General features: G+C 40.7%; 1 protein-coding gene across 1 annotated transcript in view; it reads left to right on the top strand.

Annotated features, from left to right (window-relative positions):
* CDC5L (cell division cycle 5 like) overlaps window positions 1–8,726 on the top strand; it is a 43,838-nt gene extending 35,112 nt beyond the window's left edge. The window contains exons 15-16 of the mRNA XM_067544946.1: window positions 4,332–4,544; window positions 8,160–8,726. Of these exons, the coding sequence (XP_067401047.1) occupies window positions 4,332–4,544; window positions 8,160–8,264 (318 nt within the window). The 3' untranslated portion in view covers window positions 8,265–8,726. The remainder of the gene's footprint in view (window positions 1–4,331; window positions 4,545–8,159) is intronic.
* Window positions 8,727–14,372: the final 5,646 nt, after the last annotated feature.

Below are 14,372 nucleotides of genomic sequence, written 5' to 3'. Positions count from 1 at the left end.
CATCAGTTTTCCTTCCTCCTACTTAACAAGAATTCTCCATTGAATATTCCCCTAACACATACTAATTCTAGATATCTTCCCATTCCCTCCCTTCATCCCACAGAACTGACTCCTGGTCCCTCCTTCCCCTGGACCATGGGCCAGGAGTTTGGGGTAGAGGGAAAGGTTGCATATTGATATTTAGTGATTGCAGCTGAAGGCCTCCCTGATAACAGCTTTTGTAGGTGGCTCCATCCAGGTTTGCTACAAAAGGATCCACTGCACATCTGAAGAGATAAATATAGTACATAGGGACTGGAAAGGGAAAGTTCCTTGTATTTTTAAGATGCACAAAGGTTTTGCCCTGATCCAGTGATATTACATCACTTTGCCCATGTCTGTGCACATTGTTCCAGTCCAAGATGGTGGGTGCATCAAGCGAGATGACCAAAATTGCCCCAGAAGCAGTAGGAAATAAATAGGCAGAGAAATCCTTCATATGTTTTTAATTTTCCTGTTATTTTCATGAGGAAAACAGTTGTCAGATTTTCCTGAAATCCATTTCTCAGTTTTAAGTAAAGAATGCATTTAAACACACCTCTCCATAACAGCTTGGAATTTTAGTCTGGTATCTGAGCCTTAACATGTTATGAAGCTTGAACTAAATTATATGCAGTTGTTGGCATTAATGCAGCAGTCAGCAATTTTTAATTCATAGAATTTGTCACAAATATTGAGTCCCCATCCCCGTTTTTTGACCCTTTCACAGCATCCTAAAGTCTTCTAGTCTGGGTGGAAGAGGAAAAGGTGAGGAATGCCCCAGTTTCTCTCTTACAGGTTAGGAAGGAAGGACTAGATGTTTGTTTTTAAATACTTAGGAGTCATCAGATATTACAGTGGGGGGGATCTGTGATTACCTAGGTAAGCAGAGAGCAGTGCAGAAAAGCATGGCGTGAATGGCAGCTTGAGAATATGCATGTAGTTGAGAATGAGAATCTGTATCCAGAAGAAAGTGGAGACTTTGAGCTCAATTCTGACCATCTGAAGATCAGAAAGTATTGGATTATGAATGATTGAGATCTAATTTGTAATTCCTTTTTTACTTTGTACTTCAAGATTGGCCATTTTCAATTTCAGCCTGCCTCCAGTGTTAGAATTAAGAGAATTTGTGTGTTTGCGTGGGCCAGTTTATGGCTTCCATTGCGGGGACTGTCGTAACATACCAAGAACTGCCACTGACTCACCATGTTGCTTTGTAACCTCTTTGCCTCAGTTTCTTATTTGTAAAATGGGGATATCGCCTGAGCATACTAAGCACTATACAAGTGTTATGTCTTCAACATTTTAATGGAAAGTTATGTCATTCATAGATTATACACTTAGGAGGACTGTTTAGCAGAACCCTCTTACAGCGAAGTCATTTCCAGACTCTTCCTGTGAGCAACTTCATTGTAAGTGGAGGTTGGCTTTTCTGCACTGCAACACAATGAAACAATGTGGTACTCTGTTCTCCTTTGCTATACGCAGAGTTTCATTATATCAGAGTTCTCTGCCTATTTATACATCTATCCACTCTGTGGCAACTGAGCATAAATCATTCCAAAGACTTGTTTTTTAGTAGTAGTAATCAGAAAAATGGTCCATTTACTAACTACACTGCTGTATTTGTGGGTGGAATGACAATACATTTAACCATCTGCATGTTAAAGTTTTCATAGTTTTTTAGTCATAAAGTTACCTCAGGAAGATTAGGGACTTGTATTTATTTATTTATTTATTTATGTGAAATTTCTTTAGAGCTATAGAAATGTTGAGAAAGGGGCACCTCTTTATATACTGTAGATACCCTGAACATAAAATACATTGAAAAGGGCAGCAGTCCTGTTCAGTGAACTCCCCCGCTTCACGCCCCAACCATCAGCAAGCCTGCTAGTTCAGATTAGCTCAAATCTCTCTCCTTTGTCCCATTAACAGTTTCCCTCCCTTATAATCCCCTTGTTTTTCTGTATTTTGCATATTAAAATACTGGTATGTAAAACACTCTTAATTCAGTCGCAGGTTGAGTTCTAGAGTAAAATTCATTAATAAGTTGAGTTCTGCAGGAACTGGCAGACATAGCTGCTTTGTCCTAACACAGATCATGTGACTATAATGGTTGTGATTGATTGGTGTGCATGTAGGTGTCTGAGTATATTTGACACACTACAGAACACTTGAGAAAAATGGTCCTTGCCCAATGTGCTTACAATCCTCATAGACAATAAATTGCATCGTGCACTGGGAGACCAGAGGGTAGACTTCGCACAAAGCAATGCAGTATTCTGTATTTTTGTTAATCGGGGTTAACAGTGACTTTGTGTCTGATGGATGTGGTGTTTACCAATGCAGCATTTGATTTCTAAAAGAAAATAGAACTCACTGACTACTGCTGCTTGAGTTGGAAACTTGTAATTTAGCACTTCTGAGTTGCATTGCTAGCTTAAAAGAAGCATTTATTCCCACATCCTGTACTACCTAATATACCTTTAGTACTGGAAAGCCAAATGTAAAGAAGCTGAACTTTTACCCTTTATTAAATTTGGAATCATTTGCACAATACTCTGTGCAAAAAGACATTTTCCATGAAAACAGCCTGAAACAAGTAAATCCATATGTCTATAAATAGAGATGAGAAATGCTACCTGTATCCCAGACTCTGTTCAGTGATATTTCAGAATGCTAATAGATTGCTGATTCAACACAGAGGATTTCTTTGGTCCCATCAGTTGGAGTTAGACTAGGAATAACTATTAAAAATCCTTCAAAACTTTGACAGTCCAATTAATATTGCCAAGATATCTTGCACTATCTGTGGCTGGCAGACTTATATCTCACCATACATAGCGGGTTATGACACCTTTCATATCCAATGGTAAATGGTGTCATTAATGTGCTTGTTCCTCTGCATGTATAATGTCCTGGGTGGCAGGTATTTGGATTTCATAGTTTTCATTACCATTTGTCATTTGAAAACCCTAATTCTGGACTGTGGCTACCATCCGAATAGCATAGAGGCCTGGGCAGGACTCTCTTGGGACAAGGTGTCATCCTGGAGCAGTGCAGAGTGCTTATTACAAGGGATTCAAGCCCCTTTCTGAGCAAGACGCCAAGAATAAGAATCAAATTCTGGTAACCAGCAGGCCTCTACCACGGTGCAAATTTGTTTCTCTCATTTTAATGAATCCTTGAGCCACAACTAGAGCAGGTGGTGGTGCTGTGCATGTTGTTAGCATATGAAATGTCATTAGAATAGCTTTAAAGTCCAGTTTTGGCAGGGGATGAGGCAGGATATCTTTCCACTAAACAAAATGCAAAGATTAAATGAAAGTGTGGGGAAAATACGTATAAACAACTTCTTCTCTGCTTCTTTGGTATATTTAGGGTTAATGTTTTTAACCCTTTCTCCCCATTTCCACATCTCATGATCCTGGTTTTAAGCCCAGAGCCCCACTGTTGACACTCACCAAAATGATGCTTCAGAGAGAGATCACCACTTCTTTCCAATTGCACCAGTATGTTGGTACCCCCTTTTACTTCTTCCCCCGCCCTATTTGGTGCGCTTGGTCGTGGACTGCAAGTCAGGAGAGGTAGGTCCTATTCCTGTTCTGCCACTCACCTGCTGTGTGACCTCGGACAAATCATTTCACCATTCTCTGCCTCTCCTTCCTTATCTGTAAATAGAGGCTGATGTTACTTGTCTACAGTGCTTTGATATCCACCGTGGAAAAGCACTGCATAGGGGTGGTGGTGGTTTGTTGTTGCAGCAGAGGCAACTGTGGTTTTTTAACTTAGCTTTTATTACAGGAATATGAATTGAGAGTCGTTTTAAGACTCCTTATTCGGTTTTTTTTAATGCAAAAGAGCAAGCTAAATGCGGCATAGTGGGGATAAGGAGATAAGGTTTTGTCTGCCGTTGCAGGTAAAGTATGTAATATTTTAAAAAAGGAAAATATTAATCTCCTTTTATTTCATTTTCTGTAGGTGGGGTAGGGATTTCTCTCCCAGTCGTACACTTGGGAGTTTGTACGTAGCCATGATACGCGCGTAGCGTGGCCTTGCTGTCCACTCAGCAGAATGTTTTCACCATTGTTTGTCTAAAGCTGTACTCTGATAGAACGTAATGATGCTTGTTTTCTCTAGGGCTTGTTACAGTGGGATATCTGCTCCTTGCTTTGAGGTTTTAGTACAATAATATCTTGTCTGTCTTGGGTTATTGGACTGTAGAAGATGCTTATCCTACAGTGCACTTCAGAAATAGAAACATTTAGCATTGTTCTGTCTGAGTAATACACACATTGGATTCTTCTCTACAGATAAATAGAGGTCACATGACAACAGAAGCTAAGAGGGCTGCCAAGATGGAAAAGAAGATGAAGATTTTGCTTGGTGGTTACCAGTCTCGGGCAATGGGGCTCATCAAACAGTTAAATGATTTGTGGGACCAGATTGAACAAGCTCACCTGGAATTACGTACTTTTGAGGAGTTAAAGAAACACGAAGACGCTGCTATTCCCAGGAGACTGGAGGTACAATTCCTAAACACCACTTTAATGGGTCATTTGGAAGCACAGAAATAGAGAAGTGCTTCTTTAACATGGTGAAAAGTTCCAGAGGGGTAGCCGTGTTAGTCTGTATACAGCAAAAACGAGAGTCCTGTAGCACCTTAAAGACTAACAAATTTCTGCGGGCATAAGCTTTCATGAGCTGCAACCCACTTCGTCAGATGCATGCAAGTGGGTTGCAGCCCACGAAAGCTTATGCCTGCAGAAATTTGTTAGTCTTTAAGGTGCTACAGGACTCTCGTTGTTTCTTTAACAGTGTGAAATGTGCATGGGCTGCTGCTGCTCCTTGGCTACATGAATGTTTTCAATAATGTCAGGTTCTTTTCTTCATAATTATCCAGGTGCTTACATTGTTTCTTATCACCGTAGTATCTGAGATCCTATGACGTGAAAAGCTAAGGCTGACCTTTTTATTGTGCTTCTTCTCCCACCCTGGTTTGTTTTATTTATGTTGGCTTTTTAATCTCAGACAACACATACTGTCTGTTTTAGCGGAAGTTCTCTGTTACCTCTTTATTTTTAGTTGACCATTATAATATATTGGGGCATATCCACAGCTGAAGTCAGTGGATCTATGACAGTTTACTCCAGTTGTAGATAGGCCTGTTATCTCTTCAGGTGTTAACCTTATTACTCTCTGTTAAGGTTATGGTCAGATTTAAATAAAAACTAAAAAGAAAAATCTGTAGAGGAGCCATATCAGAGAGGGCATATTACTGTGTAGTATAACTTAGCATTGGAAATTCAGTGCCTGCTTTCTTTATCTATTCCTGCACAATGAAAAAGGCCCAGTTTGGATAAGATTGTTTCACGGGGAAAGGAATGCCTACTACAAGCAGCATAACTTTAGCAGTTTGAAAAGAGAAGATATTTTTGTCCCAGGTTGAAGGCACTTGACCTTCACATTTGTGTGTCATGTAAAAGCACCAATACTATGTAGATATCTGAATTGCAGATACATTAATTTGCCTCTCTGAATGAGCATGATAACTCTGCATTTGGATTTTTTTCAACATTGACATCCAACATCAATGGTCTGTTTCAAAAGCAAAATTATTGAATGGCTTAAATTGATAGTGTATCTAATGCATTGTTTTCAGATTAATATCTGATTTCTTATGCAGAAAACTGGAGAAGTGGGAAATAGGGATAAGAAGACATGGGATTCATATAGGATCTGAGCTGGTCAAAGTGGTCACAGAAGAGTGCTGTATTCTCTTCTCCCTCTTGTATTTAAAAAAAAAAATTACAGCTAAAGTTTAATTTCAAATGCTCAGTGTAGGAGATAATATATACAGTGGTCTCAACCAGGGGTACATGTACCCCTAGAGGTATGCAGAGGTTTTCCAGGGGGTACAGCAACTCATCTAGGTATTTGCCTAGTTTTACAATAGGCTACTTAAAAAGCACTAGCAAAGTCAGTTCAAACTAAAATTTCATATAGACAATGACTTGTTTATACTGCTCAATATACTGTATGCTGAAATGTAAGTACAATATTTATATTCCAATTGATTTATTTTATAATTTTATGGTAAAAATGAGAAAGTAAGCAATTTTTCAGTACTAGTGTGCTGTGACGCTTTGTATTTTTGTGTCTGTTTTTGTAAGTAAGTGGTTTTTACGTATGATGAAACTTGGGGGTATGCGAGATAAATCAGAGTCCTGAAAGGGACACCATAGTCTGGAAAGGTTGAGAGCCACTGATGTATGAAGCGGGAAGAACCCAGTTTCATTTTCAGATAACAAGTTGTGCGTGCAGTGTCAGCAATTAGAAAGACCTTGTTTTGATTTTACAATAAAGCAAACGATCCGGAAGTCATTCGTGGGAGGAAAGGTAGAACATCACCAATACGTCTCTCTTCTATGCAGTTACTTTTTTGTAGTCTGCTTTAAACAGCTGGTGCTGATTGCTCACTAATTGTCCCTGTTTTGTTAAGTATCAGCAGCAGTCACATTTAAGGCAGTTTATGAGAGCTGGATGTATTTACACACTTAAATAGGGAATTTCACATTGCAAACTCTGCACTTTTTCCCATATTGTTTTATCCAAAATCTTTGGAGCACATTGTCTTGCAGTCCTAAATGCATCACTGTTTTGTTGAACAGTGTATGTCCTGTAGTTCAGAAGTATCCCTTATTTTTCTGCTGCACTTAAATGGCCAGATTTTGATTTCTAAAAGAGACATTGTTATATATATTAGTATCTCAGGTGACTAGTGCTCTGTGTGCCCCTCCTTGAATGAATCTGCTCTGAACCCAGAGGTGTTCCTAGTCATTCAGTTGTGCACACTCTAGTCAGTGGCATGTGCTAGAGTTTGGAACAGCTCCACTCTCATTGTGGACTGCAGTGTACACAACCGAATGGGAGATGGAAGCCAGGAGGAATTACAGCCATGATCTTAGTCGGGTAAATGGATGAAGTATGCCAATAGGTTGGGAGCCCTCATTTGAGTTGGAAACTATAATTAATAGTGCACACGGGAAAAATTGGAAGAGTTTTATTAATCAGAATAAGAACTGCTAGTCTTTAAAATCATGTCATTAAGTTAATACAATAGCTAGTCAGTCAGAATTCTGCTATTTTGTCAAAGCCAAAATGTTTGGTGGAGACATATCAGTTTTGATGAAATTTTAGAGAGAGAGAGGCAGTCTCTATGGCTTAGTGGTTCTGGCACAGGCCTGGGATGTGGGAGACCTTACTGTGCCTGATTTAGAGCAGTTTTTCATCCCAGGGCTGGTCTACACTAAAGACTTACGTCAGCACAGATACGTCACTCAGGTGTATGAAAAATCCATGCCCTAAGAGACATAGCTATGCTGACATAACCCCTGCTGTAGACAGTGCAAGGTCAGTGGAAGACTTCTTCTGTCCACCTAACTACTGCCTTTTGGTGAGATGGATTTACTACAGCAATGGGAGAAGCCCTCCTGTCACTAGTGAGTTTCTACACTGAAGCGCTATCACGGCACAGCAGCTTAGCTCTAGCATTTTAAGTCTGGACATAGCCTGATCACTCTGACCTTGCTCCATTGCCCAGTGAAAACAAATTTTGAAACCTTGAAAGTTGCCATAAAACAAAATTGTTGTCCTCCAGTCAGCTCTAGTTAATACCTGTTAAAACAATAAAAGGCAATCCTTTCTCACACAGTGTAATTGAACGGCAGAACTCCTTTATCATTGAAGCCAAAAACTTCACAAGAGTCAAAAAGCTAAAAATAGCTAATGGTTAATGCAGACAGATTTTGGCAGAGATATTAAATCTTATACATGGGATTTTAAACTAATTGAATTAGGGATTAAGAGGAGACCTAATGTGGGGTGGCACAGCTTCCCGTACCTGCATAAGGCCCTTGCACTTCATCTGCAGCATCTGGGGCTGGACACTGAGATAGGACACAGGACTAGATGGACCTTGACTCTGACGCAGTATTCAAGTTCCTGTGTTTCTGAACAAATCAGATAGCATTTCTATCTCAGATATCTCCCTTTGGTCTCAAATTAAAATACAGCTCATGCTAACTCAGTGTGTAATAGTGGGAGAACTGACCAGTTGGTACTTTTTGTTTTCCTATTAGTGTCTAAAAGAAGACGTGCAGCGGCAGCAAGAGCGAGAGAAGGAGCTCCAGCAGAGATTTGCCGATTTTATGCTGGATAAGGAGACTTTTCAATCAAAATATTGAAGCACAAAATTACTTGCTGGTTTGATGTAATGTTTTTCAAATGCACGGATACGTCTCCTGCATCTTGCCATCCATGAGAAATCAAGCCTAGGTAAAATTGCAACTCTTTGCATCTTGTGTTTTTTGTAAATGGACTGTCATTGTACCAAATGTTCTAGGTGTGAACAGCTTCGTTCAATATTAGAGATTTGGATTTGAAAGTCCAGGGCTTTGATATTAAAAGAGGAAATCACACTGGGATTTTTTTAGCCTTGTTGTTGTTTGCTAGGGTTATTGCTGATTCATGCTCCTAGTGTCTAACCGTTCTTAAGATCTACCAAACATATACCTGCAGTATATGTGTTTGTGAATAATGTCTCTTGAATAAATCTGGAATGTAAAGAAATATATAAAAAGAAATGTGTTTGTCTGCCACTTGGAATGGAATCTTGAAAAGTAAAGAAAAGGTGTTGAGAAAGGAAATGTTTGTTTCATGCTAATGGGAAAGCCTTTCTGTTACTTTATTGTCACGTAATTAAGGGCTATGTTATCTGTAAGGGCATGATATGTATAATATAACCATGGTACATATGCAAAGAATTGGAAGGGACCTCCTGGGTCATCCAGTCCAGTCCCCTGCTATTGCAGGCAAGCCATATAAAACTAAAGACTGTAATAGTACCTTTCCTCTTAGTTTAGCTGACAACTACATTTATTGGATGAGATCCTAACCTATGTCTTAACCCCATAAACTGAATGAAAAGGCTGGAGCAGCATAAAGGGGTTCTAAAGGCATTTGATCCACTTAGGGGAGAACCTGAAAAAGGCAGCCGCAGCTGCCTGACAAGGACCCCCTCACAAGCCTTGGTATAAATGGCAGGTTGAGGGCAGGAGAGTATAACTGGGCCGTGACTATGCTGTGGAGATCCTGAGCAGTACTACTGACTATAGACAGCCAGACACAGAGCTAAGTATAAATGGGATTGCTTCGGATCCTGGGGCAGCCCAGAACTAGGAGGATGCAATGGTGGCCTGAAACCACTATGGCCCTCCTTCCTTTGGACTGTGAGTTTTTACTGTACTTCTTAGAGGCTCAGCATAGAATCACACCCACTGTTTTTGGACTACTAACCTTCTGACTTTGACCCTCCTCCTCTAAATTATAAGGGTAGGACTTGTGTTCCTAAGACACCAAAGCACTTTTTAGAATCCTACCCCAAATCTTTTCTTCTTGTTCTTTCTAATCTGAGACAATAAAGATTTGGGTTTTACTATTATGTATGTGCCCATGGGCACGTGAAAGCCTTCCTTTCATGTTATATTTTAACATTTTTTTTAACTGCATCCCTTGTTTCCCTTTCCTCCTCCTCCTCCTCTCCCTCCCCCTCCCCCCCCCCCCCAGTGGAGGTAAATCACATAGAGAAAAGTAGTTTAGACAGGGCCTATTTTCTGGAAACCGATGTTGATTGGCATTAATTACATTATCCTTCTTTAATTCTTTATTAATCAATTTCCTATATCAGCTACTCCATTATCTTACCTGAGATCGATGTAGGAGTGAGAGGCCTATAATTACTTAAGTCCTCCTGTTTACCCTTTTCAAATATTGACAGAATATTACCTTTCTTCCAGTCTTCTGGAACTTCCCTAGTGTTCCCTAGTGAACATCAACATTAACGGTCCAGTGAGCTCCTCAGCCAGCTCTTTTAAAACTCTTGAATGCAAATTATCTGGACCTCCTGATTTAAAAACTGTTTGCTTTTTTTTATTCATGTACTCCACAAACAGCTGACTTTTTAAATTTAATTGATAGCACTGAGAAACCCATCAGGCTGATGTTTGACCATGCAGGGTCTCTGTGTTAATGCATATAATTTTAAATCCTAAATTGTACAACATGTCCATTACATTGCAGTCCTTATCTGCAGAACATTGGAGGGCAGCATGAAGATCTTAGGTGTGCAGATTTCTGTTAAAAGGATCAGCAATGGCCATCATTTTCATTGGTGGAATGGGCAATTTTCAAAGGCAGCAATAGTTAGTGTCTGACACCACTGATTATTGAAGGGAGGGTTATCAGTCCTTCAGAATCTCCCCTTCTTCAATAACAGATTAATTGGAAGGGTTATCTCTTCACAAGTGTCAACACAGCTCAAATTTTTTTTTTGTAAGTGTTTTTGTTTTTAACTAAATCAGAGAAAACGTCTTTAAAGGATAAAGAAAATACTGATCAGTCTTGCATTTTGGTTATTTTAGCCTTGGGGAATCCATAAAAGGAAAATCTTGTAATGGGTTTCATGTGAGTCATGCAGCAGTGCTTGTGGTTGTATAGTAGCTGGAGATTTTAACAAAACCCCTTTTAGGTTTACCACGACCATAATTGGGATTCTTCTCTTTCTTGTTGAGGAAAGCAACAGAGTCTTTGAGGTTTCCTGTATTTCTTCTTGATGGTTCCAGCGCCAAGCAGGTACTCAAACCTTCTGCCTCTGACAGTATGCTCTATGATGGGAAGCTGAAGGGACAGAATCGTCATGAAAAATCACATTTCTCTCTGAAATATGTGTACCTGCTGTAGGTATTGATATCTGAGGTTACTGCATTTGAGAGACGTTTACAGAAATCTTTATTCTGTGTTCTCAGTTGTTTTCTTCCTGCCTTTGACAGCTCTTCGTGTATAGTCAGTTTCATTCTTTTCCATGTCTTTAGTCAGTTTCTGCCTTGTAGAAAAGACTCTTATTAAACATCAATAAGGAAGCAGAAGAATACTTAAGACAATTTCCTAACCCGAGCTCTTGTCTCTTTACACTGCTCCAGCCCTTCTAACCAGTGCAAAGGGACCCAGAAAGCCTCATATCCATCCAGGGGAGGATTTCCCCAGCACAGGCACTGCAGAAGATGCTTCCTTGAGAACATTCTCGCAAGCCCTGTTGTGGAGGGTGTGCTGGAGATGAGAGGGGAGTATCTGGGGCAGGACTCCTGCATGTAGCATGTGAGGAGATTCTGGACAGTGCTGTGGTCCATAGGGCAGCCAGTGAAGACTGCTGTTATTTAGACCTTGTCTCCAGTAGGAGTTATTTTGGAATCGTTATTCCTCATTAACTCTGTGTGAATGCTCTTACACTGGAGAAGAATGCCTTACTCTGAATTAGCATAATCCTGGAATTCTGGAATAAGAATGTCTACACAGGGAATTAATCAGGAATAGTTTATTTGCTTTCAATTCATACCCTACCTCCTTCCAGATTAATTTTCATGTGTAGACATGCCCTCAGTCAGGCCCCAGTGGTCTCTTTAGTCCCCAGAGCAGTCCAGGATCCAGAAGGTTCAGAGTTGTCTTAAAGCCACCATAGGTCCGTGTCCCCCTGTGCTGAGTTCTGGGCTGTGCATTCAAGAGAATTTGACCCTTAGTTTGGTGTTTGACCTTAAAGGGAACAACAAACTGGAATTTAAAAAATGAAAGCGTTTTAAAAGAGAAAGGAAGTTGATAGCAGACTTTGAAGATAAATAATGCACCACTTGGATGTTGCATCACTGAGTGTCATGGCATCTGATTTTTGGGGCACCAAGAAAATCACACGAACATGACTGATCCAGAAAGCCTGAGTTAGGTGCCTAGGCACTGGACTGGGAAATTGAGGTGCCTTAGACTGTGATCCCAAAAGCCAGCATGCTGGGCAGGGAGCTGCTTAAGCTAGCCAATGGCAGATGCAGCTCAGAGGGGTGTGTGCTAAACCCCACTTCTCTCTCAGAATCATAGAACCACGGAGTTAGAAGGGACCACAAGGGCCATCTAGTCTAACCTGCTGCTAAGATGCAGGATTTGTTGTGTCTAAACCACCCAAGACAGATGTCTATCCAGCCTTTTTTTGAAAGCCTCCAGCAAAGGAGATTCCACAACTTCCCAAGGCAGTCTGTTCCATTGTCCCACTGTTTTTACAGTTTGGAAGTTATTCTTGAGATTTAATCTAAATCTGCTATGCTGGAGTTTGAACTCATTGCCACTTGTCCTGCCCTCTGTGTCAAGAGAGAACAACTTTTCTCCATCTTTTTTATGGCAGTCTTTTAAGTATTTGAAAACTGCTGTCATGTCTCACCTTAATCTCTTTTTCAAACTAACCATAACCAGTTCCTTCCGCATTTGCTTATGTGGCTTGCATTCCAGCCCTCTGATCATCTTTGTCGCTCGCCTCTGGTTCCTTTCCAGTTTCTCAACATCCTTTCTGTACATTGGTGACCAAAATTAGACACAGAACTCCAGCTGAGAACTAACCAGCGCCAAGTACAGAAGTACTATCAGCTCCCATGACTTGCATGCTGTGACTCCGTAAATGCAACCCAAAATGGCATTTGCTTTTTTTGCAATGCCATCGCATTGTTGACTCATGTTGAGGTTGTGAGCCACCGCAGCTCCCAAATTCTTCTCAGCATTGCTGCTGCCAAGGCAATTATCCCCTATTCTGAATTTGTGCATTTGGTTTTTCTTCCCTAAGTGTAATGGCTTATATTTGTCTTTGTTGAATTTCATTTTGTTGTCTATAGCCCAGTTCTTTGAATTTTAGTTCTATCCCCCAAAGTGTTTGCAACCCCCCTTAGCTTTGTGTCATTCGTGTACAAATTTGATCAGTATGCTCTCTATTCCTACATCCAGGTCATTAATAAAGATGTTAAATAACACCGGACCCAGAAGAGTTCCCTATGATCCCCAGTTGAGACTGCTCTCCAATCTTATATCATTCCATTAATAGTTACTCTTTATTTGCAGTTGTTCAATCAATTATGTATCCACTTAATGATAGTTCTGCCAGGCCTAACTTTCTCCATCTTACTTATCAGAATGTCATGTGGGCCCGTGTCAAAAGCCTTGCTGAAGTCCAGATATATTATGGCACCACATTTCCTCTTATCCACCAAGCCAGTTATCCTGTTAAAGAAGGAAATCAAGCTGGTTTGGCCTGATTTGTTCTTAGTAAATCCATGCTGGTTTTTACTGATCATCCCTTCATCCTCCCAGTATTGGAAAAATCAGTGTTTCATACATTGCTCTGTGAAATAGATGCCTAAGTCCAGGCTGCAGGGAGACACCTGTCTCTGCTTGTGGTTCGTGAACCAGGGAAGATAGATGTTCAGCCACCTAAGTTACATGCAGAGCCTGAAACAAAACAGCTGGGGCAGGAGAGGAGGACCTTCCTTATAACTTTTAGCCCAGTGGATAGTGTTATGGGAGAACTCCTGGTCAAAATCCCCCCTCTTTCTCAGGAGGAGAAGGGGTTTGACCAGGGACCTGCCACCTCTCTGGTGAAATAATTTAATTGGGCCAGTGAAATTAAAGTGGAACAACTTCAATAGGAGAGAGTGAGGGAGCCCCATATCAGAACATTCAATAGCATAGTGATTTTCTTTTCACTCCTTGGAATCACACGTGTTATTTAGATATAGGATCAGTCCTCAGCTGAGGCCTGCTCTAAAGCCCATTGAAGTTTATTGAGCGACGGCCATTCACTTCACTGGGCTTTGGATCAGGCACCTGGTGAAGATAACGGGGAACTGTGTTGCTTCACACGAGCTGAGGATCATGCTCACATCCTGCAGATGATAAACATACTCCAGAAACAAGGCGATGGGGGGCATTTTCCAGACCACAAAAGGCAGTTGGGCTGCCACTGAAAATCAAAAGGGACTGGGCCCCTAACTCCCATCTGTGTCTGGGAAAATCTATCTCCCCCAAAACGAACATTGCGTTTAGTCACACAGTTTCCATCGTTTTGACATATTACAAGTTCTTAGCCAATCTAGCAGCTATAAGTGAAGCCGAGAACACACTGGGCAAATTTGTGTTCCAATCTTCGGCACCGTGATCAATATTTTGTCACCTATTTGGCTAGATGGTGGCTGTTGGGGAAATTCAACACCTTTGAAAACGTGGCCACTTTTCAGAGGTGCCTTAAAATGTGATCTAAACCTGGACTTTTATGCTTTCCATTTAGAAACCCAAATCTGAACATTTTTGGCTGCAAATCCTACAGCAATAAATTACTTGAGTGTGCAAATTTTGGCTTGATTTTTACTCCCCAACGCAGCACAGTTGCTGGGGAGGATGGCATTCTTGCGGCCTTGACATACTCTCCCTCA

The sequence above is a fragment of the Emydura macquarii genome, unplaced genomic scaffold (assembly GCF_026122565.2).
Source record: "Emydura macquarii macquarii isolate MOO-44397 ecotype Brisbane River unplaced genomic scaffold, CSIRO-AGI_Emac_v2 contig_1039, whole genome shotgun sequence".
NCBI classification, from domain to species: Eukaryota; Metazoa; Chordata; order Testudines; family Chelidae; genus Emydura; species Emydura macquarii.
This window is presented reverse-complemented; position numbering and strand designations above follow the sequence as displayed.